This window comes from Numenius arquata, chromosome 12 (assembly GCF_964106895.1).
Source record: "Numenius arquata chromosome 12, bNumArq3.hap1.1, whole genome shotgun sequence".
NCBI lineage: Eukaryota > Metazoa > Chordata > Aves > Charadriiformes > Scolopacidae > Numenius > Numenius arquata.
This window is the reverse complement of record NC_133587.1, coordinates 5,753,067-5,778,226: the sequence shown is the minus strand read 5'-3', so window position 1 is coordinate 5,778,226 and position 25,160 is coordinate 5,753,067. Positions and strand designations below refer to the sequence as shown.

Sequence of the window (25,160 nt, the reverse complement as noted above, 5' to 3'; positions counted from 1 at the left end):
GACCACAGCTGCCTGCTCTCCTTGGAGGGCCGTTACAGGGAAGAGAAAGCCAAACTCTTGAGTGTAGCGGCAGACAATGAACCAAGAGGAGAGTGGTCAGGTTGTTTTGAAGCATTCAGAGAGGTCATTAGGAAAAAAACTTCACCAGGAGGGCACTGCAGCATGGAACGGGTCAGATAAGAGATTGTTCTGGAAAAGAAAAAAAAAAAAAAGCCAACATTTTTCAACTTTTCAGCCAGAGTGAGACAGAGGCGAGGGCAGAAGGTGACCAAAGACCCTTGGCCAACAGAGAAGAAAAGGCACGGACACGGGGCAGAGCTGTATGCTGGTTTTTAATGTTCCTAAGAACTAGGAAACAGAAATCAAAAATAGACTTTGCTCTTTTTGATAAAAGTAATAAAATGGTTAGCGGTGTTAAATTAATTCTTACAAAACAAAACCCAAGGAGGTTAAATAAAGCCCGGAGGCTCCGCATAAAAACCACAACGACTACAAAACAGCTGCAAAGACGTCTTTACACACCAAAGAAACTCCTCTTCTCCGCTCCTCCCCTCTACGGTACACAGCGTCAGCGAACACGGGACTCACACATGTGGGAAAGAAACACGGATGCGATGGGAGCCGCCCTGTGAGGAGCATGGGCGCCACGGACAGAACTATTTACACTATGGACACGGAGCTGTGCTGGTGCCAGTGTGGCCACAGGAGCCCCCGGGCTCTGCCCGTCCTTCTCCTGCTGGCGCCGGGCTGCGGACAGCGGCCGGGGCCCCTCCAGCCGCGGCGCCAGGCACCGAGCACTCGCGTTTGCTATCCGTCCCTCCATCTGTCCCCGCCGTCCTTCCACCCGTGCATGTGTCCCAGCTCTGGCTGCCCCTTCCCTCGGGGGCTGCCTGCTCTTCCTGCCGCGCCACGCTGGGTTTTCCCTCGCCCTCTGGTGAGGGCCGCGGCCGAGCCTCCTCTCCCCGCCGGCGGTCGGGCGCTCCCCGGCGCTCCTGGGCCAGGGTGGGGGCATGCAGTTCGCAGAGGAAAGCAGGTGCCGTGGAGCTGCTGCGCAGGAGTCCCCCGGGCTGGTGCTATGCAGCCAGCAGTCTCTCCACTTGCCCCGGCAAAGCCTCCTCGGGGCCGCCGGCACCTCCCCTGCTGCCTCGCACCTATGCGCCTTAGTTGGGATTAGTCTCCCTGCTGCTGCTCTGCTCTCGGCCCAGCTCCCGCTCTTTGTCTGCTGTGGAGGACGAGGAGGAGGAGGATGATGAGGAGGAAGAGGAGGAGGAGCTGAGGGTCCGGCCTGAATGCTTGTAGGCTGCAACAAGCTCCTGCAGCCGCTCCGGCGTGGGCTCCCACTTGGCAAAGCCCGCGCTGTTCTGCAGGAAGATGACGGCTGTGTTGTGCACGGCCTTGTAGTACATCTCCTCTCTGCAAGGGAAGATACAGGCACTCAGCACCTCCCCTGGCCCACCTGCCTGCAAGTCACACAACCTGTGCCACCAGACACACTCCCTAGCACCCGCCCCCCCTCTTCCTGCGGGTCGTGTTTAGGACAAGTATTCATCTCTGTCCTTTTCTCTCATCATTCTGAGGAACAGAGCAGGCAGAGTGCAGTGTCAGGCAATTCTGAGTAAAGGTAGAGGCTTGCGAACTTTCAGAGGAGAAGCACTGACACTGCACAGCCATGCAGCTCCCTACCAGCATGTGCACTGGGACTCTGCTGTCCTCAAAGGAGACTCCGTCACAGTAAGGCATCAATTGTAACCAGGTACAGAGAACTTATATGTTTAAGCATCTGTTGCTTAAACAAGTTGTTGCTTGAACTTGTTGCTTAAACAGCAGACCAAGGGCCAGCTTGCTCCACTGAGGACCAAGATCCTGACTGTCCCTTTGCTTCTGCCTCCCCCTGAGTAACACCGAATGGCTGCTGCATTTGGCAGCCCAGGAAATGCTGCTCAGTTACCGCACCAGATCCAAGGGCTGGCAGAGGAGCACAGATGATCACCACAGCACCACAGGTGTAACCTGTTCAGACTGGACCTGTACCCAAGGAATATCCACTCACAAGCTTTTTCTTAGTGAAGTACTTCAGCAGTTGTTAAATGAACATGAAATTCACAATACTGTATGGCTATCTTAAAAATCCAGGCTGATTATACACTGCTTTTTTCCTTGTCTGCTCCCTATTTCCCATTGATTTCAACTTGGAATGGGCTATTTCTGTCATACGGCTTCAGAAACTCGTTCCCAGAAGGACCTGAGAAAAAGGCCTACTTTTTGCAGACATGCTGAGACCCGCTGCGGTATTCGTGATCAAAGGCTGGCAGGATGAGCTGGTGCCGCTTGAACTTGCTCTGCTCCATGCGGGTCAGGGCTGGCGTAGGAGGGTCCCGCCACTCGGGGATGAAGACGATAAAGGAGAGAGGCTCACTGGAGTTCTCCAGCAGTTTCTAGATCAAGAATAACAACGAACAATCTCAGCACTGGCCGAGCAATGACGTGTCTAATGAGTTCTATTGAAATGAAACGTTCCTGCTTCTAGAGCGGTGCCGCAACCGTCACTGGCCTTTGCCTTTGGCATTGCAGCCCTGCTGTGGGGACGTGGGAGCGGTGGGGAGGAGACTGCAAAGCTCCATTCAGAACAGCTCCACAGGTGAGCAAACGTACCTCAAAGTGAGAGACCATGGCATCCATCAGCTCCTCACAGAACGGAGGATTCGCCTCAAAAGAGCCACTTATAGGGAAGAAATCCAGGCACGGGCTGGAGGAAAAAGGGAAAGATCCCTATCAGAGAGGGCAGAATTCTCATTTTCACACCTTAAAAAGCATCACTTCCTCAGAAAAGGCAGTCATACTCTCAGAAAGCCTGAATCCCCAGCAGTACCAGGCCTGCTGCTTCTAACAGCAGGACTGGTCACTGGGGACACACTCCATCTGTAGTCACGGGAGGTGACTGCTTGAGGGCCCAGGTCTCCCATTCTTCAGAAGGGCAAGCGCTGGCAGACCTATAAACTGCATTACTCCAGGGACCAGAGCCCTCTGTCGAGACCAACAGCACGCTCCTGACGGTTTCACAGCCAGTCAGTGTCCGCTCATTGCCTTTAGGCAGGCCTGAAGCACACATCCTTCTGAGCAGACACTACACAACCAGCTACCACACCGAACACGCAGACACGTCAGCCCATCTTGAGTCATCACACGTGCACACACCCACGCAGAAACACGGCAAGGGCACTGGAACGTAAGACTCACCCCCTGGATCCAAAATACCCGTCTGTATCCAAGAAGGCCGAACAGTACTGTTTAAAATAGCAATTCAGGGGCGAGGCAAAGCATTCGAAACTCACTCCAAAGAGTTTGTGAAGGGCTTCAAAGACGTGCACGGGAAGTGCCCCCTGCAGACCAGTTCCTTCGTACAGACCCACACCGAACATCATCTGAGGAGAGCAAACCCCGGTGAGCCGTGCCTGTACTTGCTGTTCCTGCTGCTCCCTTCACTGACCACGGACCCAGGGCCACACGTCCATGCACCCACTCCTCTAGGTATGCAGGGCCCCCTCGTCCTTTCACAAATTCGTGTAGGTCCCCTGCATGTACCCAAGAACGCTCTTTAGATATTTCATCCAACTCAGGCCCCACAAATGAACGGTCAATTTTCACATATATCCCCCATGAACCTTCAGCTGGCACTCGGAGTCAAGAACTCCTGAAGGTTTTTTTCATGAAAATTTATCTTTTCCACTGCTGAGGTCTCCTGTCAAGATCACAATTGCTTCCCAGACCACATTCCTATCTCAAAACACCAGGAGAAGACAACGGACCCACTCTAAGCCCTATTTTGCACCAGGCTCTCAGAGCTGTGAACCTCCCCCAGAGCAAAGACAAGTTCTGTTCCCCACTATTACTAAGGCTTTCTGATGTACAGCTGTGATGAGACAGTACCTGGTATCGACGGAGAAGGCACCAAACCCTGGGCAGAAACTTTTCAAAGCCAGAGTCGTCAATGCAACTGTACCGATAGAGAAGCCACTGAAAGAGAAAGCCCAGCCATTAGACATGGACAGAATCAACAAAGATAAAACAGTACACAAATATACTGTGACACGGAGAGGGACACTGATGAAAACAGGAGCAGGTGGGGCTCTGCATGGAGGTAAAAGCACATCTGCTTTTACCATGTGAGTGAACCACAAGCTCTTTACTACCATGAATGAATGTACCCCATCAGCGAGTGACTCTCAGCAAGGGCCAACTTGCTGGGAGTACGACCATTCTGGCAGCACAGTACGTATCCAAAGCGCACACACAACATCTTCTAAGTATTCCCAGCAGAAGCCTGACCCCGACTAAGGTGAAAGCAGCTGCCCTTATTTCTGCTACTGTTAGGGCAGTGTGTGACAGGCTCCGCCAGGTGAGCGCTCCATCCCCCTGCACAGTCCCTCCTTGCAGAGGAGAAGGAGAAATGAAACCTCTCACCCAAGAGCAGTTTGTGACAAGTCCCGCAGGACTGGCACTCAGCCCTTACCAGCTTGCTGAAGTAGTTGCGGCTCACTTTCACCATCTCCCCTTTGTACCGCACACATGCCACATTGTTCTCCATGTGCATTTCCACACTGGGGAGTGGTGGGGAGGGGATGGCCAGTCTCACTGGGTAACAGTACACGAGCCTGTCCTGAACTTCAGGAGCTTCTATCTCAGCTATGGAGAACAGAGAGAAAGGCAGCCTGTTAGAATCCAAGGACATCTGGGACAGATCTTCCTTCCACCTCAAAACATGCAGTGACATGAATAAAGAGCAGACTGGTCACCCCAAAAACACCATGGTGATACTTCACAGATCTTGTAGGCAGCTACCTAGGTTCAGAGCTGGTTCTCCAAATTAGTTCCTTCCCCCACTGCCAGAGCCTAGAGAAGACGAATTTCACAGTATTTTTCCATCTCTAACACTGCAGACCTGTAGACTCTACACAACCATTCCAGCATCACAAGGCATGTTCCAGACAAGTAAAACACTTTCCTAGTCGTTCCTAACAGTTATTTCAGTTTGCACCAAACTCATCAAAGCACAGTATTCCCAGGCTGCCAAGTGCAGGAGGCAAAGGAATCTTCCTGCCACCTTGTGGCTACCCATCGGGGACAGCAGCTCAGCCTCAGCAGGAAAAAAGAGAGCTCACAGGAAAAAAACAATCGGGAGGAACCACGTATTCAATACGGTGGGAAGAAAAGCAGCAAAAACAAGCAGCAAAAGGCAGACACTGAAGGGAGTCTGAGAAGAACTAGGACCTGAAAAGGAAAAGGACTAACAGAATGGTGGTGACGAAAGAAGCAGGGACCATGGAAAAAGGTGACTAGAGGCAGAAGTACAGACATAAACTAGGAACAAAACAGAGAAAAGATCAAGGAATGTGAATTCTCTGCTGGGAAAGGAAGAAGGGTGCCCAGTGACGTGCTGGGAGGCAGTGGAGTGCAGAAGGTGCTTAGAACCCAAGAAATGTGGCAAAGAAGAAAACAAGAAGGAAAGAGAACTTAGGGAGTCTCAGCTGTCCCCAGGAATTCGTGAAGAAGCAGAGCAAAAAAGCATGGTCCAGGGAATGAACTAACACTCTGTTCAGTGTGGTCAGCTCCCAACTACTTAATACTGACAAATCATACCTTTATGATATTTTATATTACAGGCAGTAACAAGTACCCAATGGAAAGATCCCTTGCCACTGCATAGGCACTGCGTGACTCTCTCAGCTAAGACCTATGCTGCACTGGCTATTTCTCTACTCTATTAAATTCAACCCCACAGGCTCAGAGAATCTCTCCCAACAGATAACACCATTTGAATGGGGACAGGCCAGAGGGCACTGCCTTTATGTTGCAGTGCTGTAGCCCTATAGCTTTTCAGAGCTGACCACGTACCAGATATATTGTTCTCTTTGAGGATGGCAAGATGCTTCTCCCGGATCCGCTTGACGTATTCAAGGGATATGTAGTAAATCTTACTGCAGATGCCTTCAACGGAGTCCTTTGCTGCGGCAGACACATGGGGCCCACACTGTTTGCGTAAGTGCTCCAGGCGGTCCTGCAGAACCAGAGTCCCTTACACAACCTGCCACTGGACTCCCCAGGGGCAGACTGGGGAGACTCTCCATGCCACTATCGCTCCCATTTCACAGAGCAAAGGAAAGCAACGGCAGCCTTCTCCAGAAGAACCTTTATCTGGCCCCAACACACCCCCTCCCCATCCTTTCCCAGGCTCCCTGCACTCAGCTGCACGAGCAGAGGGATACCGACCATGTAGTCCTCCTTAGAGGCAGAATGGTCCCGTCGCAGCCAGCTGAAGGTGTCCTCCACGTTCCACTTCACCACCTTCCTGCTGTCTGGTGAAGCACTCCTGCACAAAACAGAAAAGCAAACTTTAACCCATGGCTGCACAGCAATATATTCCATCCCACAACGGTCTTCTGTCTGTTCTGACACCTTCTCCCTGTCACTCCCCTCCAGGCCTCCTCTGGAAAGTGCTTCCAGACATTTGTATGACTAGGGACTGCCACGCTTTCTCCAAAACACAGTGCAGCTGTCTGCTGTCCTCCCTGCAACAGGAGAGGCGGATGAAAGCATTTATCTATCATGGAAATGGTCCGCTGTGATCTTGCCTCTCATTTTCAAACGCAGCCACTGCTAGGAGCTTGTGACTCAGAAAGCTACCCCATTAACAAGCTTTTTATTCTCCCCACAAGGCTATCTTCCTCAGTTCTGTCCTGTGGCAGAAGTTGTCAGAAAAATCAGACTTGGTATAATAAAATACCACTCCAAGCTTGTTGGTCTTTAATAGCAGTGAGTGCCCAAGTACTCTTGGTTTTTTTCCTCAGGGATAAATGACAGAAGGCATTCCATGTCCAGTATTTTACAGATTCTCACTTGTCTCTGCATACGTTCAGCTTCCCAACATTAGATTTTACTGTAAAATTACTATCCAAAGATGCCTCTTGTGTGATTGTTTTTCTTCTGTATGTTCCTAACCTCGCTTTTCCTCACTAAGATGATGACCAACACTGAATAAGGTGGGATCCAACAGCTTTTTCTACAAGTCCCTATAATCTTTTCTCTTTTCTGAACACGACAGCCCTGTAACAGGAACTCCCACCTGGATTCAATGAGCCGTTTTGCAGCCTCAGCATACTTGAAGAGCAGTCTCTTGGCTTCCTCCCGGAATTTGATTCTGGATAACCTGAGGTAAGTATAAATTCACATGCATCAGTTCCACAGCTGCCACGAAGGTATGGAGGCCAGGTCCAGTTCCCAAGCTTTACATCACCAGCACCCTACCACTTCACCAGCGACAGTAGAACACAAAAGCACAGAACCACAGCAGGTAAATCACTGGACTAGCCCAAGACAAAAACATGCCAGCAAGGTGCCCTGTCTTTGAACGGTACCTGATGGGAATGTCATTCATGATCTCTCTGAACATGGAGGGAGACACTACTGGCTCACAGTCACTCGGGAGAAGAGGATCTGTCCCTTTATCAACCACCTTCCTCTCCAACATCCAGCGATTAAAGGACTCCCTTGGGGGGTCAATCCCTGGAGAAGCAAAGAAAAAGGGTCTAATCAGTACAATAAAGAGATGCCCAGAAGCTCTGATAAGGATCATGACACTGGAATTCTGCCTAATGAGTTCACAACCAACAATGCCACAGAGATCACCAAGAAATCACAAGGAAATGACACACAGGATTGAGGAGACAAATAAGGGGAACCCACCAGAAACTTACCTTCTCGCTGCTGGCAGAGCTCACGATAATGTTGCCGCAGCTTGAGAATGAGCTGGGATCGAAGCAGCTCCACCTCAGGGTGTGGAGAAAGCACTTCAGATGGTGCTCTCTGCTTAATCACTGCATTTGTCTGAATATCCAGGTCCCAATATACTCTATGGCAGAAGCAAATGTCATCAGGATGGACAGATCATTGGCTAATTATTAAATATTACTTCTAAAGGTGCTTCCTTGGGCTATTTCACCAGCCAGGAAACTGAACCTATCAAGACTCTTTGCAAAGATATAGGGGGGTGTTATGTTCCTCAGATTCTTCTTCAAAGATGTCTGGAAAACCAGGTGTCTCTAATCTACCATTGAGAAAAGAACAGAAGATAAATGGAGACAACTCACTCAGTTGGTCGTAGAAGAGCTGCCTGCTGTTTATCTTCAGGTGAAACACACCATGCCTTCAGGACAGAGGTTCCTGGAATACTGGGAGAGCTGGGGACTGGCTGAGCAGCTGGGTTCCCTGGGACATCCGCCTGGGGGTACAGAAGATGAATTACTGCCCCACAGAGAGACAGGTAAAAGGGAAGCAGCCCAGTACACCTAACAATCCTGCACCAGTACACCACTCAGGATATCCCCATGAAGCACATTCTGCCTGCTGCTGGCATGTTAACATCAACATGTGAGCTGCCATGTTTCTCAGGCATAACATTGTCTCCCAACTCCCAGACTCCACCTCAGGCTGTAAGATAGAAACAGCAACTTAGCAGGACCTGACTCTGCTTCCACTTTTGTACTTTGAGTGTCAGCTGTCACAGCTTGAGTTGTACTAGGGTGGTATGACCTTGTACAGTTCAAAAAAACCCCACAGGTCCAAGCTCTAGCTTTCAGTTTGAACAACATTCTGAAGCCTATTTATCTCACAGCACCAGACCCACCTTGGGCTTTTTCACACTGTTGCCACTCGGTGGAACCTCCTCAGAGAATCTCCTCTTCCTTTGCTTGCTCTCCACAGAGGTATCTATCATCCCACCTTCCAGTGGCATAGGAGCCGCATTCAGTCCCAGAGGGTCTGACTATGTGTCCAAACAACAAGAGCACACGTTAGTTCATCAGCTGCCACTGCAGAGTCCCAAACAAAGGTAATAAGCCCTCTTAATTTCCCCTTTAACTGTCCCAGGCTCCCACATGGATGGAAATAAGGACACCAATATTCACACCTACAAAAAGCTAAAAAATTCTCTTCTAGACCTCTGTCTATGCTTTTAAGACTTAAATCAGAAAACCTTAACACAGCTCCACCAGGCTGAGTGTTCTTTGAGCAGTGCTCTACACTGGAATAGCAGTGCCCGAGCGTCCACCTGAATGATTTCATCAGAACCAAGCCAGACACCAGACTCAGCAAGGAGTTCTGAAGGTAGAGAAGACCCTCCCACACGTGCAATCTGAAGTCCACAAGATGATGGCACCTGCCCCTGCAGAATATCCCAGGATTGGCACAGCCCCCACAAGACAAGTGCTTACTTACAATGACATCGTGTTGTCCCAGAACAGGCATTTCCCACAGAGACTGGTTAGTGAAGCGATTGAAGTAATAAGGGCGGTTCTCCCGCTTGCTCCAGCACTTCTCCCAGCCAGCCTGCACCAGCTCATCTGCGGATGCAGAGAAAGAGTCAGAATAAAAGCAGTCCTGAACCCATCAGCTCCCCGTTACTGTCACAGCCCACTCTGAAACACGCATTATTCCTAGCCCCCCCCGGCAGCCCCGCTTCACCTTCTCTCCCCTGCTATAGGGCCCTGCAGAACTCCGTGCTGAGTCCTCCGAAAAGCAGAGTCAGTACCTGGCAGGTCCTGTACCAGTCGCATCGGTTTGGGGGAGCTGGGCTGGTTCTGGTTGGAGGTGCCAGGTGAGTGACTCATGAGAGACGCTTCCTCCGCAGGGCTTCCGTGATTCTCATTGGCCATTTCTCAGCAACCGCACTAAAAAAAAATACACACAAAATCCGTGTTACAGCAGGAAAGATCCCAGATCCACTTGGCCCCACTCAACTGCAGCACTACAAGTCCATTCTGACAATAAAGCAGGATTTGAGCCAGTACACACAAAACAGGACCTAAGCCCTGAAAAATACCTGTTATCCTACATACAACTAGCTATGAGGAATGCTGAGCTTTAAATGGCATCAACCAGGGAGCTCTTAAGGCCAGCATTTGAAAATACTCACTTTTCAGCTAGATCTCTCCTAACAGTGCAGCGTCTGGTCCCATACATCAGGACTGAGAGCATAAAAGATAAAATACACTCCTCTGTGAACACATGCCACCTTCTGCCACACTAATACTACTAGCCATATCTGATCTGTTATCCTCAGAGACAGTTTAAATCAACATTTATACACACGTAACTGCATATAATTTAAACAAAAGACTTTTATTAAAAAAAATATGCTATACAAAATAGCCCTAGCGCTTCACTAATAACTTTTGTGGTTCAGAGAACCGCAGGCTGGGAGTCGGAAACTCCCGAGTTACTTTCCTCAGTACGTTCCAGGCCCAGACTGGCTGCAAAGCCTCAGCCAGGCCGTTTTAGCTTTTGGTAATTCTTCATCTTCCTAACAGGTATGCAAAAGAAGGTCTGTTGAAACAATAAAGCTCATCTTAATCATAATTTAATGTTGCCAGCTGGAGAGAAACAGCCAGGCTTTTCCTCTCTTAGTCACCATTCTTCCCCCCAGGGAAGTTTCTGAAACAGCACTGCAGATTGCTCCTCTCTGGCAGCTCTAAATACAGTGGCAATGAACTGAGGGGAAACAAGGCATTTTAAATAATTACCATCTACCTCAGTTACTTAACTCTATTCAGGCCTTCGGAGACACCCTACACCACAACAAAGTCAGGGCCGCAATAGCACAATTGTATACACAAGTGTGTTTTTAACCAAACACCACAGAAGCCCTAGCAATAGGCTCCCTTATGTATCATCTCTTAGTAAAAACTCTGGTTCGGTTTGAGTGCCGAGTTACTTGGGATTTATTCACCCTTGTTCCCATCCCTGTCCATAAAAACTCTGCTGCTGTTTCAGAAGGGCAGAACAGTAGGAGCCAACAACGATAAAGAATTAGCAGGCACTAACTACGTTGTCTATAGCACCAGTTGTGGAATCAGTGTGATACTGGTCAGGGCTGAGGAACACTTGACCCTTCCAGCATCTTGGAAGATGTTTCCATCCTTCTAGCAAGGGTAAGCAAGGAAAGTTGTGGGACACGGCAGAAACCTGGAGTTTCGGTCTCCACTTAGAACTAGGCAGATAGCAATAACCAAGCCCACGGGCGAAAGTGTCTGTTACAGAGCGTGCCAATGCAATCATGGCCATTTAATTGCCTCAGCAGGTGAGTGTTGTGCAATATTTGTTTACTCGCACTTCCTCCTGAACTCCAACCCCGCCATGCCCTCTACAGTCACTTCAGCCAGTTGCCAGAAAGGCAGCAAAGTTTAACCTAGCCACCTCGGAGAGACAGGGCAGCAGCTCAGACTGGCATCGGGGCTGTCAGTGCAAGGAAGCCCACCGGAGACCAAGGGCCATAAGGCACAAGTCTCATCAGGCAGTACTGCAGGTGCAGTCACTTTGGAAGGATGTGTTTAGAGCCCCTCCTCCTCAACCTAAAAACACATTTGGACATGCAGTTGCTGATGTGTCCTGCACATTACACATACAACACTTTATAATGAGCTGGTATGTACTAACGGAACCAGACCTCCCAAAGCGAGCCAAGGATGTCTTTCAAGAAGTTACAGCAAGTGCTGGGTATCAACATCTTTCTAGTCTGGAGAACACACACCAGCTGCAGCAACTTGCCAGTGTTTTTCACCACTGATTGCTCAAAACAGCTGTCAAATAGGGTTCATTCTTTTTGCCTTCTCCCATTTATAGATAAACTAGAATGGGGGAAGTAGACAAGAAGCTTTACCACTCAATCAGTGTTGATGAGTACTAAATGCAAGTACCCTTAAGGTCTGGGAAAAGGAAAAAAAGCCAACTAACAGGAATCCTGACAGAAGCAACTCTACTTTTATGTAACTAATATTGGGACTTAGACAGTGAAAGGGACCCAGAGTAAGCATTTTATGGTGATTATGGTATTGTTTTTATACACCATGGCAATGCATACAGTACTTCACAGACACAGTAGAATGCTGTCCCTGCCCAGAGAGCTTACAACCTAGGAGCAGCAGCACAACCAGAGAAGGTGGAAGAAGACACAAAGTAAAGAAGTACAGCAAACAGGATCATTATTTGTTTCCATTTCACCGAGGTAGGATTTTTACACAAGACAACAGCAAATGCAGACAAAGGAGAGCAGTGACAGCCCCTTGGGACACAGCAAGGTTCTCCCTCATCCCAGATCCACGGCTGCTTCAGGAGGCTGGAAGCCAGATAATATTTGTGCTATCAGTGCTTCTCCCTTTCCTGAGAGCCAGCCCTTGCGCCTGGCCAGGCGGGACAGGGGCTGCGCGGAGCACAGAGCTCCCGAGGCAGCACGCACACGTGTGGCAAGTGCGCTGGGGACCGAGGGACCGTGTCTGCCGAGGGAAAGCATGCCGCCGGGCAGCACGGAGGCTGCTACCCTCCGGGAGGCGGTGACGGAACGGAGCTCCTCAGCGCGGCGGGCCGGGACCGGCGGGCAACCACGGGCGCCGGGGCCCAGCGAGTGCGGAGCGGAGGAGACGACGGCGGCGACAACTCTGCAGGCTGGACGGGAGGAGTCCGGGGACACGGGCGGCCCCGCGACCGGGCAGGCGAGTACTTACGGTGGCGAGCTGCCTGGCGAGACGCGTGGCCGTCGCTCCGTGCTCGCCGCTGGCGTGACGGGGCCGCATCCTCATAGCGGGGCGTCCCGCGCCTGGCCCGCGGGGGCCGCTGCGGAGACAGGAGGCCGTTACGGCGCGCCGCGGGGGAGGAGCCGCCGGAACGCGCGCAGGCGCGGCGACAGCGGCGGGAGCGCGGCGACCAGCGCACCCGGGGCAGGCGCAGCGGCCGCGCTCTAAGATGGCGGCCGCGGGCCTGCGCCCTCTACCCCTCCGCCACCCTCCCGTCGCTGCCCGCCCCCTCCTCCTCCTCCAGGGCAGGCCCCGGCCGCGCGGGAGCGCCGCTTACCTGGGCGTGAGGTCGGGGGCTGTAGGCACCGGGCACCGCTGCGTCTCCCGCCGCCGCCCCACCTCCGCCTCGCCCGCCCCACCGCCGCCATCTTGCGCCGGGACCGCGGGCCGCCGGTGCGCAGGCGCGGGGCCACCCCGCCCTCGGCACTGCGCAGGCGCCGCCGCCCGGCCACGGTGCGGCGCATGCGCACTACGCCCCCGCGCCCCGGCCCGGCGGCAAAGCGCCTGCGCGGAACTGGGCCCGCGCTTTGGCGGGCGGGAAAGCGCATGCGCGGAGGTCGGGCGGCGCCCCCCCCCGCCCCCAACCCCCGCCTGCCTCGGCGCCATCTTTGGTGTGGCGCGGCGGCGGCCCGCCCCGTTGTGGGCACGGCTGCGCCGCCATCCCCGGGCGGGCCGCCCCGCCGTCGCTATTTCAGGCCGTGCAGCCTGTTATTGCGGCCCCGCGGTGGTCGCTGCGGAGCAGCCCTGCCCGCCCGCCGCGGGCGGTTCCTGTCATAGGCAGGGCGAGGCCGCAAGCGGTCGCCAGCAAAGGGCCTTTGAAGTGCGGCGGCGCCGGGGCGGAGAGGGCGGCCGGGCCCGAGGGCGGGGGCGGTGCATTGATGTGCCGGCCGGCGGCAACGGCCCGGCTGGGTGCCCGCAGCGGGGTTTCCGCCGCCCGGCGGGGCCCAGCGGCCGCTCCCTGCCGACACCTCAGCCCGCGGGCTGGCCCCTGGCAGCCAGCAGCCGCAAGCGCTGTTTGTGCCCGTGTGCCTGCTGACAGGAATCTCTCTATTTAGGAGCATCCGCTTAATACACGTTCCTGCCCAAACAGCTGCTTGTTTAGTTGTTAATTTGGCCCATGAGGTTGGGCTTCAGAAAGGCTGCGGTAGCGTGCACACCTCGGCTGCTGGTGGTGGGTGGTGGCTGTGTGTGAGGGGACTGTTAGGGTGCGGGTGGGCGCCCAAGCCGTGCGCCTGCCCCATGCCCGGTGTGGGGCTTTGCAGGTGGAGCTGGGTGCTGGCACCGAGATGGGCGGCCATGCTCCTCCACCAGCCCTTGGGATCGGTCCCTTGCCTCGGGAATGGTAGCTCCTTCTGGTGTGGCTGCCTTCCCGAGTGTCTCATTGGGATGTGCTCCCAGCCACACTCCCTGCATGACTGGACACAGGCAGGGATAGCCGTGAGGCCGTCACACCCAGCCACAGAGCCCTTTCCTGCCCTTTGCCTCTGGAGCATCTCCGCTACCCAGCTTCCCGAGGAGTTTTCTGTCTTCCCGGGCAGTGGCCTGACCTGCTCGTTGTCCCATAAGTCCTGCCCTCTGCTCCGAGAGCACCGGGGTCAGTTTAATGAGTTAATGCTGGCCAAGCAGTTCTGGAGGGATAAGTGCTGTGTAAGCACTAAGTCTCCCAAGTCTCCCTGCCTCTGCCGCTCAAGCCCCACACAGCCCAGCTCTGCTGCCCCACAGCACAGATAATCTCCTGGGGCACAAAGTGCTGGCTCAGACAAACCCCCTGTTGCAGGGCCTGGAGGGGGGGAGAGTGGAGAGTGTGAATCCTCAATCCTCAGAGCTTGCTGAGGCAGGGCCCTGGGGAGCCTGGGGGGGAAGCCCCCAGCCTGAAGAGCTGCCCATCCTCTCCGTGGTGGGTGCTTGCAGGGGTGGGATGGAGCGGGATGGCAGCGCGGGCGCTGCTGGGGCCACTTCGGCAGTGCCCCTCACGGTTTCCACGAGCCACAGTGCCTGCCAAGCTGCTGGCAGCAAGCTGGGCAACTCCAGGCAGAGAGGCACGTCCTGCAGACCCCAAACTGCCCAGTTCGTGTCAACCTGAGCAGAGGCTGTGGGAGCAGCGCTGAGGATCTGGCAGCCTCAGCACCTTCTCCACTTGGGGTTCACCTCACAGATGGGCACAAACCAGCCTCCATCGGGGCCACGAGGCCTGTGTTGGGCTCTGTCCCTGGCATGGACATGGCCGGGCAGGGCTGGAGCTGGCAGAGGGCAGCTGGGGGAGCTTGGCACCGGCAGACGCTTCATTACACAGACCATGGGGGGCTGCCCTGACACGACGGACCCCTTGGACCCCATTTGCACACATGCCCCTCACCAGGCTGAGCACTGCTGGGATGCTGGGCAGGCCCAGGGACATGGTGCATGGCTGCGCGTGTGGGACACGCGAGGAGCTGTGTTTGTGGTGGGGGAGGAAGGCTGCGTGCTCAGCCTGGAGTCCGGGTGTCTGAGCAACCCGCTGTCTTTCTGCCTGTGCTGGCAGGCAGCCGGGGCTTAGCGTGCCGGAGACCTGCATCCTCCCCGTCCCGCTGTCTCCTCCCAGCTGTGGGCTCACAAGGAGTGGCAGCTGGGGGGATATATAAAGGCAGGGGAACCTCAGCCAGCTCAAAAGAAACTCCTGGAGCTGCTGGTGTTCTCCCTCCCTCCTTTCACGTGATTTAGCTTCCCCACACCAAGGGGAGCCGAGGACAAGCCTCACTGTAAGTACCCAAACTGAGCTGGCATTGTGCAGGCAAACCCCGGGTCCGTGCACAGCCTGGGGGAAGGATGGCTGCTCTGGGCAGGAGGGTCCCCTCTCCTTCACCTTGCAGAGAACTGGAGGAAAATGCAGTGAGGGGAGCCGTGGGCCCTCCCCACATTCTTGCAGGGAGCTCTGCCTGTTGCTGCTGCATGGGCAGGCTCTGGCTCCCTTCTCAGCCCAGCACCCGGAGCCTGTGGGGTGTGTGGGCAGCACATCTCCATGGCAGAGGGCAGCCGGGACTGCCCCGTGGGGCTGGGAGGGCTGTGGGGTGGCCCTACAGGAGAGATTCCCTTCTCTGTGGGGTGCTGGTGTTCCCCGCTGCAGGAGCACATGCGAGACTCGTACTTTGCCATGCAGTTTTGGGAGCTGGGTGTGTTCAGGGCAGGGTAGGACGCTGCCGGGGCCGGCAGGAGCCAACAGGAGAGAGTGTTCCCAGGGGATGTGGCACCCTGTGGACCCCACAGGGTCTGTGCTGGGGGCTTGTGCACAGCACACAAGGGTGGGAGCTATGCCACTGGTGGGCTGCTGGTCCATGGGGGTTCAGGCAATGAGGATCTGGGCAGCATTGGGGGGTTTTGGGGTGTGGGGAGCAGTGCAGCCATGGGGTGTTCCTTGGGGCCATCCCCTGCCCTGGGGCTGCAAGCAGTTTGGGCAGTGGTCACCTCCCTCTCCGTCCACCTCTGGGCCAGCTCATGCTGACCCTGCTCTCTGCCTCCAGGTGTGAGATGGCTGCCGGCAGCTGCCTCCTCCTCCTCCTCCTGCCTTGGCTGGTCACAGCCTTGCATAGCCCACCTGGCTGCAAGATCCGGATTACCTCCAAGGGACTGGACCTGGGTAAGGGGCTGGGCAGGACCCTGCTCCTGGGGCCTGGGTGAGAGGCAGGTTGGGACATCGCTCCTGGGTCTGCACCTGGGTAAGGCTGTCGGCCGGGACCCCTGCCTGAACTGCCCACATGTGGGGTGGCTGGAGAGGAGCTGGGGGGCTGGCTGGGGGGCGACGCTGCCAGGAGGGCGGCACAACCTGGCTGTGGCCAGCTCAGGCTCACTTTGCTTTGCAGTGAAGCAGGAGGGGCTGCGCTTTGTGGAACAGGAGCTGCAGAATATCACAATGTCGGACCTGCATGGGAAGGAGGGGCAGTTCCACTACAACATCACCCAGTGAGTACTGCCCACTCCCCACACATGCAATTCCCCATGTCCATCTGTCTGTCTGACCACCTCTGTCCCCTCCCCTGCAGGGTCAAGGTGATGGACCTGCAGCTGGCATCTTCTGACCTGCACTTTCAGCCTCAGCAGCACCTTGTCTTCAACATCAGCAACGCCTCCATCAGCCTGCGCTTCCGGAGACAGCTGCTCTACTGGTTCTTGTGAGCTACCTCCCTGCTCCTGTGGGGACCAGCCTACCCCATGGCTGGGCCACAGCTAGCCGTGCCCACTGGGTGCCTTGCTGCCCTGCCCTGCAGCTGGTAGGAGTTGTGTGCTCCTCTCTTCTGCTCCTCTCACTTCCAGCTATGACATTGGGTCCATCAATGCCTCTGCGGATGGTGTCCACATCCACACAGTGCTGCAGCTGGCCAAGGACGAGGCTGGGCGCCTGAAGATCTCTAACATGACCTGCAATGCCTCCATTGCCAGAATGCATGCAGGCTTCTCTGGCACACTCAGGTACACCCAACCCCACCACAGCAGCCCTGTCCCCTCACTGGGCCAGCTCCTCCTGCACCAGGGTCCCCAGACCTCCTTTCTGCACCCTTGGGACTTCCCCAGCCCAGGCTGTGTGCTCGCATGGCAATGGAGGGGCAGGGCTGGAGCCGCAGGGGAAGGCAGGCATCCATAGAGCTGCTGTTGTGTCCCGCAGAAAGGTCTACGAGTTCCTGAGCACCTTCATCGTCACAGGGATGCGCTTCCTCCTCAGCCAGCAGGTACAGCTGAGTGGAGACAGGTGATGGAGCCTGGGGGAGCCTGGCCTTGCCCCACAGCGGGAGGAGGGTCTGGGTCCTCATCCCATTGTGGAGTGATTCCTCTCGTAACGCAGCCCTTGCCTTTCAGATCTGCCCATCCCTGGAGCACGCCAGCCTGGTGCTGCTGAACTCCTTGCTGGACACGGTGCCTGGTGAGTGTTGCCCTGAGGGAAGGGACCAGACCCTGCTCACCATGGGGAGGGCAGAGCTGGGCATCAGGTTGCCAGGTGGCCCACAGGCTTGGTCACGACATGCCATCTTCCCTGGTAGTGAGGAACTATGTGGATGAGCACATCGGGATTGACTACTCCCTTCTGCGGGATCCAGCCGTCTCCACAGACACCCTTGACCTAGACTTCAAGGTGAACACTGGATCCTGCCCTGCCGACCCTGCCACAGTCCCCACAAGAGCGGCAGTGCCAGCCTGCACGCTGGGCATGAGTGAGTGAACAGGGTGGGCTGTGCTACGGCTGCAGAAATATCTCCTGTTCTCGGTCCAGGGCATGTTCTTCCCTCGTGCAAGAGAGGACCAAGAGCTGGAGAACCACGCGGTGGAGCCGGTGATCAAGGAGACCGAGCGCATGGTCTACGTTGCCTTCTCCGAGTATTTCTTTGACTCGGCCATGCACGCGTACTTCCAGGCGGGTGTGCTGGCCATAGAGCTCCAGGGAGAGAAGGTAGGCAGAGCTGGGTCACCTGGCTATGCACAGGCAGCTCTGCGGGCAGGGGGCTGCTGCCAGGCAGGAGGGAGGGCTGGGCTCTGCCCACAGAGCAGAGGAAGTGCCATCCAGAGAGCAGCTCTGCTGGGATCAACACTGACTGCTCATTTACCCTCTGGTGGTTTGTCCTTCCTGCAGGTGCCCAAGGACCTGGAGGTTTTGCTGAGAGCTACCTTCTTTGGGGCCATCTTCATGCAGGTGAGAGGAGCCCCCGGCTGGGGCGGGAGGCATAGGGGAGCCCCTGGGGCAGAGCCCAGCCCTGCTCAGCTCTGTGTGTCCTGCTCGCTTGCCCTCCCCAGAGCCCGGCTGTGGATGCTCCCCTGAGGCTGGTGCTGCAAGTGTCGGCTCCCCCTCGCTGCATCATCAAGCCCACGGGCACCTCTGTCTCCGTCTCTGCCTTCCTCAACATCTCGCTGGTGCCCCTGGGCCGCCCTGCTGTCCAGCTCTCCAGCATGGCCATGGTGAGTAGGGGACTGGCTGGGAGGGGTGCGTACAGCCACCCCAGCATGGAAAAGCTCCAGTGTCTCAAAGCAGAGGGACAGCTGGGCCTGTGAAGCATGAGGAGCAGCCAGCCTGGCCAGTTGCCTGCCTGCAGTGGTCACAGCAGGGCTGCGATTCATCCTTCTCCCTCCTTAGGAAACAAAGCTGAGCGCCAAGGTGTTTCTGCAAGGGAAGGCGCTGCGCGTGCAGCTAGACCTGCGACGGTACGGCCCACGCTGGGGTCCTGCGGAGGCTGCGGGGAAGGTCCCCTCCGTGCCCCGCTCACGGCTGCTTTCTCCTCTGCAGGTTCCGCATCTACTCAAAGCAGTCTGCACTGGAGTCGCTAGCGGTGAGCAGATCCTGTGCCAGCCCGGGGGTCTGGCCCCCCTTGCTTGTCCCCAGCCACAGTATGGGGGAGGCTCGGGGAGGGGCTGTGCATCGCAGGACACCCCTTGTAGCCCACCCAGCGCTGAGTGCAGGTATGCCCTGCCCAGGCAGGCCACTCTGCTGCTGCTGCTGTGCTCACTCACACTCCTCTCTCCTCAGCTGTTCTCGCTGCAGGCCCCACTGAAGACCCTGCTGCAGCTGACGATCATGCCCATCATTAACGGTAGGCACCACCGCTGCCCACACACAGCCGGGCTTGGGGCAGGGGCACAGTGGGACTCGGCTTCACTGCATCTCTCTCTCCCTGCAGAGAGGACTAAAAAGGGGGTGCAGATCCCACTGCCAGAAGGCATGGACTTCACCAGGGAGGTGGTCACCAACCATGCGGTACGTGGCGGGATGGGGACAGCTCAGGAACCCCCCAGCAGCACAAGGACCACGTCCTTTCTTGCTGGGACAGGGCACAGTCCCACCCAGCCTTGTGTTAATCCTCTTCTCCTCTGCAGGGATTCCTCACGGTGGGAGCTGATCTCCACTTCTCCAAGGGGCTGCGGGAGGTGATTGAGAAATACCGCCCAGCCCCTACCACCCCCACCTACCCCAGCTCATGGCCTGCAGAGCCCACCATGGACCCCCACCAGCTCTAGCTCTTCTCCCCACTCGCTCCTTCACCCCGGACCAAGGGCAGATCCCGGGCTGGACCCGTAGACTATAGGTAGGAAGCAGCTTCCCCCGTACCACTGGGGTGTCCTGCAGGGCACCTGTGCCCTGCTGGGTAGCAGCAAGGTGGAGACAGCTGCTCTGGGAACCCCTGCTGCACCCCTTCTCACTACACTAATAAACCACTCGACTCTAACCTGCCCGGCCTCGTTGCTTGGAGGATGTGCCCACACCGGACCGCACGGCTGCCAGCACATGGGGAGAGCTGGGGAAGGAGGCAGACAACGCTGCTCTCCCAGCTCAGGTACTCGGGAGCCAGACAAGGCTCAGAGCAGTGGCAGAGATGGCTCAGAGCAACTGCATGTCCCCTGCTCTCGTGGGTGGCTTGTTTTCCAGGCCTCAGTGACCCCCTTGCAGAGATAGGGGGGGCACAGACCACAGGTCCTGGCTCCCCAGCACAGTGTGTTGGCACTCACCTCTGCTGGATCCTCAGCGTGTGGTGGCACTCCTCAAAGAGCAAAGGAAAGCAAAGCAGGGGGGTGGCAGAGTGGTGCAAGGAGCTGGGCAATGAGGAGCAGAACCACCTTGTTCAGAGAGTTTATTGCGAGTTCCCAGGAGCACTGCATGCCCCAGGCAGTGAGCAGGTGGTGGGATTCTCTTCATGGCAAAGCCTCCTTCACCAGGATCAGATGTGGGAGCAGTTTGGAGAGGAGCAGAAAGTCCCTGCAGGAGCAATGCCCAGCTGCCCGCAGCCGCCACGTGAACTGTGCTCTTCCTAGCAGGGGGCAGCTGCCTCGGAGCCTGCCCAGGGCTGTGTGTGTGCAGGGGCCGTGGGGGCAGAGGGGAAGTGGTGGGCACTGCTCCCTTCCCAGGAGGGAAGCAGCTGTCTCCCCAGACAGGGAGGAGGCGAGACAGGAAGCCACAAGCGAGGAGACAGCTGCAGCAGGGGTACGACTCCTCACCCAGCAAGGACAGAGCCCCTGGGGCTCCTCACCCCCCACCCACCGCAGGCAGCCCCATCCTCTACCCTGTCCAGCCGGACACCAGAGCCCCTGGGCTGGAGCAGGCAGTGCCCCCAGCTGCAGGAGTGGCTTGTTTCATGGCACAGGGAGCCCGGGCGCAGCTGAGCAGCAGTGAGGACGGGCTGTGCGGGAGGTGCCGGGTGGTGAGGGCAGCCGGGGCGCCAAGTGCTACCTCCCCAGCTCCTAGTAAGGCTCGTTCTTAATGAAGCGACTGAACATGGTGAAGGCAGCCAGCGGCCGGTCCGTGGGCACCATGTGGCCGGCTCCCTGTGGGAAACAGGCAGCAGAAGGTCAGTGCTGGCCATGGGGCTGCCGCTGCCCTGTGTCTCCAGCCCCAGGCTGCCCACAGCCCAGCTAGCACCACCCCACTCTGACTACAGCACTGGTGTCTGGCACTCTCGCCTACGCCATGGCCACCAGCCCTGTCCCCGTCTCCCCAGAACCCCTCAGCCCTACCTTGACGGTGAGGAAGGCGATGTTGGTGAATTCCTTCACGAAGCCACCGATCTGGTTCTCACCTCCTTCAGTGTAGAGCCAGGGCCGGCGAGCCACCTGCACCTGGGACCAGCAGCAGCAACTCAATGCCCCGGGTGCCCGAGGCAGGTGGCCATACTCTTGCCACAGCTAGCCCCATTGCGCAGCCGATTGGACTGTCTGGAGCTGGTGACCAGCCTGGCCCAAGCTCTGCCCTACCCATTTACCTTCTGGCACAGGGAGTCCACAAACCACTCGTCCCCGAGGAAATTGCAGGCCATGTCGACGTCCCCGTTGTACACCAGGATCCGGTATTTCTGCAGAAGAGAAGGAGGGTGAGCGTTTCACAGGGCAGCAGCCCCAGCCAGGGAGGAGGCCGGTTTGGCAGAGCCAGTCCCAGAACCTACTGGGCTCCCCTACACGCACCGTGGCTCCCAGCAGCTTCAAGTACTGGTCGTTCATCTGCATATACAGGCGCTTGTAGCTGCGGTTCACCTCAAAGCTGTGGAAGAAGCATCGGCATCATGCGGCTGCTCGTGCTTGGGGCAGTCCCTCCCTGCCCAGAGCTCACTCACCTGCACACCTGCCACTCCGGGGCATCAGGGGAGATGTGGAGAGCCTTCCTCACCTCCGGGCAGTTTAGATACGTCCTGGGGGCCGTGGAGTTTGTGCAAGGAGGGTCCATCCGGACCTTCTTACGGGCTACCGGCATCCGGAACAGGTTCTGGGAGAGAGTTGGAAGAGTCCCTGCCACAGCAGTACCTGGTGCTGCCCCATAGGAGCAACCACTCTCTGCCCCCTCCTGCCCAGAGGCAGCACCACTGGCCAGGCAGAGGATGCTCGCAGCCTGGTGGCACAGGCGCCCGGGCTCACCTGTCGCCAGGAGAACCTCATCGGCATCCGGATGAAGGAGTTGCCTAGGTCATGTGTGACAAGATAGTCATCCTCATAGCTGCAGCCAGAAAAGAGCATGGGGACAGACTGAAAGCTCTGGAGGAACAAGGGCTCAAGGTCCTCCCTGGACAGCAGCCAGACACGGTCCATCTATCCCAGAGGGACCCCCAGCCCACCACATCCCCCTGCCAGGAGGGACCCCACATGCTGCAAACCAAAGCCAGCCAGTGCCTGGAGACCTGTCTCCCCTGGGGCCACTCTCACCTCATGCTCCCAGGGACACCGCCATCGCACGGGGCGTAGAGGTTGTAGATGTTGAGGCCGGACTCCTCTACGATCTGAATCATCTCCTGCATCTGCAACAGGCCGCAAGAAGGGTGTGGGACTCAGGACGCTTGAGGGACCGTGGGTCCACCCAGAGCCAAGTGGATGGGTGCTGCTCACAGACACCGGCACCAGGCAGGCACTTGGGGTTTCTGGCTCCCCTCACCTTGAGCGTGCAGTTCAGGTTGGAGTTGTCATGGAAGTTGCACTTCCCTTGGGAGCAGCAGAAGGCCTGCAAATCCTTCCACAACCTGCGGGCAGAGACCAGGGGACTTGGACCACACTGCCCAGATGGCAACACCGACACAAAGCCCATTGCCACAGCCCCAGCCGCACCACAGGCTCCCTGCCCAGCGGCCACACAGCATGTGGCTCGGTGCCCCATGCACCGCACAAACAAATGCGCCCATGGGAGCTGCCCAGGACGAAGGACCCTCGCCACAGCCTGCCTGCTGGCCTAAGTCAGGCCAGGAGCTTCCCTTGTCCTGCACACCACCAACCCAGCCATCCCCATCCCACGCCGTGCCCCTGTCCTGCTCGCACAGGGATCTAGTGGCAGCGCTCCCCCTCCTCTTACTCAGTCCCCAGCAGGCCATGGTAATAGGCAAAGTAAACCAGGGAGTTGTCATTGATCTCATAGGAGGAGAGGCCATTTCCCACAGCGATTCCCTGCAACGCAAGAAGAAAACAACTCTGTTGTGTTCCAGCTCCCCACAGAGCAGCCACAGCAGCAGCAGTGGCAGGCAGGAAGCAGATGCGGCACTGTTTACTCCACGGAGGCAACAGGAAGGGTCGGGGGTGCCTGAGAACGCTCCCCTGGTCCCTCGTGGCAGGGATGGACACGTCCACCAGCAGCCGCTGCCAGCACCCCAGGAGAAGATGAAAGGCTGCGGGGCCAGACCCGCCCTGCACTCTGGAGGAGGCCCCGCACACCGATTGCACAGCCGGTCCCCACCCCGGTATCCGCTCGAGAGCCCTGGAGAGGCCGTGCCAAGCCCTCTGCTCCCCAACTCAGCCCAAGGCCAGTGGTAGAGCCCAGTGACCCACCTTCAGGTTGAGGCTGGGGTCCTGCATCACCCACTCCGCCAGCGTGGGGATGTAGACCCCCCCATAGCTCTCCCCCGTGAGGAAGAGATCGTTCTTAGAGTACTCGGGGAAAAGCCGGAGGAAGTCCTTCAGCGCCAGGTAGTTGTTGTGAGCAACCTGCAGGCAGGAGGAGACGGGGGTCAGGCAGCAAGGGAGGACCCCCAGCACCCAGGCTGGGGCAGGCAGGAGGCAGGTCCCTCTCAGCAGCCCGGGTCACTTGCCTCGGTGTCATTTGTGGCGTACTTCTTGTCATCGGAGTACGAGAAGCCGACGCCAGCGGGGGACTCCAGGTAGAGTATGTTGGCAATCTGCAGGGACAGCAGAGGAGCTGGAGATCAGGGGACACCTCCCCTCCTGGCTCAACGAGGCAGAGGGCTGCTGGCCTTCCCGGTGGTGGCACCCGTGGGTGTCTGGCCTGCCCCAGGACTGTGCTGGTGGGGCCACATTCCTGTCCTGCTTGACAGCAGACTTGAAGGGAGGGTGTGTTGGGGAGGGGAGACTGTGGGAGGATCAGCTCCATGGAGAGGGCAGGAGGAACTGGCTCAGGGCCACCCTGTCCCCACAGCCATGGTGGGCTGCAGCACCTGTGCAAGTACCTTGTTCCAGGCGTAGTCGTTATACTTCAGCGTGACCCCATCAGGCTGGATCTGGGGAAGCACAAGACAGTGACCGATGGGCACAACCAGGCTGGCCCCAGCGGGACGGCACGTGCCACACAGCCTGCCAGCCCCGAGCCACGGGATGATCATGACTACTAACCAGGAAGGGGCCATGCTCCTTCAGGAAGCCCTCCATGGAGCTGCAGCCGGGGCCACCGTTCAGCCACAACACCAGAGGGCTGCTCTGGGGGTTGCTCTGGGCCTCCACAAACCTGTAGACACACGGTTGTCAGTGCCCGGCCAGGCCTCCACCCCGGCTGCTCGGGGCGTAGCCCGGCACCAGCCCCGGTACCGGCACAGCCTCACGTACCAGTAGTGCAGGTGCTTGCCCGGACCAGCGCAGAGGTAGCCCGAGAAGTGCCGGAAGGAGGGCTGCTTGGCCAGCCCCGGCAGGTAGGTCACTTCATGGTCCGGGGGGGCGGCCCGGCTCAGCCCCAGCAGCAGCAGCAGCGCGCACAGCAGCACCGGCCCCATCTGCGGGGGGCGGGAGGGGAGGTCAGGGCGCTGCTCGCCGGTAACGGCCCCGGCCCCAGCAGCGCCCCACGGCTGCCCCGGGCCCGGCCCGATCCAAGGGGCTGGTCCCTGCTGACCCCGTCCCGAACCGGTTCCCCACGCCGGCCCCGGAGCGGTCGGTTCCGGTCGGTGCCTCTGGCGGCGGCGGTCCTCCCCAGCCCCCCGGTGTCGCCCCCTCCCCACCCCGGCCCGCTGACCTCGGCCGCTCCCGGCGCGGCTCTCGCAGGCGGCGGCGTTCCCGGCGGGCACATGACACCCGCCCATATGACCTCCGGTGCTCACGTGAGCGGGGCGGGGTCGGGAGGTGGCCAATCAGCGCCCCGGGGGCGGCCGGTGCTTTCCCCGGTACCGCGCGCGCACGTGGGAGCGGCCCCGGCTCACGGGACGGGACCCCCGGTGGGGGCCGCAGCCGGGGGCGGTCCCCCTTCCCGGTCCACGCCGTGCCCTGCCCCGGGACACCGCGCAGGATCCCCTCACCGTGCCCGCGGCGCGGGGAACCGGCCCCGGTACGAGCCCTCAGACACGGCAGCGGGGGTGCAGTGTCCCGGTGGGTACCGATGGCCACCGCCGGGCATTTCCAGGT

General features: G+C 57.6%; 3 protein-coding genes across 3 annotated transcripts; 1 reads left to right on the top strand and 2 right to left on the bottom strand.

The window, feature by feature from the left end:
• Positions 1–313: 313 nt before the first annotated feature.
• On the bottom strand, positions 314–9,707 carry PCIF1 (phosphorylated CTD interacting factor 1). Its single transcript, XM_074157233.1, has 15 exons — positions 9,584–9,707; positions 9,271–9,395; positions 8,681–8,818; positions 8,145–8,275; positions 7,752–7,906; positions 7,413–7,560; positions 7,121–7,204; positions 6,268–6,367; positions 5,893–6,055; positions 4,511–4,683; positions 3,928–4,014; positions 3,238–3,422; positions 2,653–2,746; positions 2,260–2,435; positions 314–1,413 (listed from the first exon to the last, which is right to left on the bottom strand). Exons 1-15 carry the CDS (start codon positions 9,705–9,707, stop codon positions 1,161–1,163), a joined length of 2,136 nt encoding a protein of 711 aa, XP_074013334.1. The 3' UTR covers positions 314–1,160.
• Positions 9,708–16,124: 6,417 nt separating this feature from the next.
• Positions 16,125–19,798, top strand: PLTP (phospholipid transfer protein). The gene is made up of 15 exons (XM_074156962.1): positions 16,125–16,233; positions 16,457–16,556; positions 16,637–16,765; positions 16,908–17,063; positions 17,257–17,320; positions 17,448–17,511; positions 17,630–17,721; positions 17,860–18,036; positions 18,217–18,276; positions 18,378–18,539; positions 18,715–18,782; positions 18,865–18,907; positions 19,105–19,168; positions 19,256–19,332; positions 19,452–19,798. Exons 1-15 carry the CDS (start codon positions 16,125–16,127, stop codon positions 19,590–19,592), a joined length of 1,506 nt encoding a protein of 501 aa, XP_074013063.1. The 3' UTR covers positions 19,593–19,798.
• Positions 19,799–20,186: 388 nt separating this feature from the next.
• CTSA (cathepsin A) lies at positions 20,187–24,828 on the bottom strand. The gene is made up of 15 exons (XM_074156964.1): positions 24,775–24,828; positions 24,375–24,538; positions 24,165–24,276; positions 24,002–24,052; positions 23,627–23,713; positions 23,367–23,522; positions 22,897–22,988; positions 22,486–22,570; positions 22,260–22,351; positions 21,975–22,053; positions 21,677–21,825; positions 21,528–21,603; positions 21,329–21,418; positions 21,084–21,185; positions 20,187–20,894 (listed from the first exon to the last, which is right to left on the bottom strand). The coding sequence occupies exons 1-15, from the start codon at positions 24,826–24,828 to the stop codon at positions 20,811–20,813; spliced, it is 1,473 nt and encodes a 490-aa protein (XP_074013065.1). The 3' UTR covers positions 20,187–20,810.
• Between the last annotated feature and the right edge of the window lie 332 nt (positions 24,829–25,160).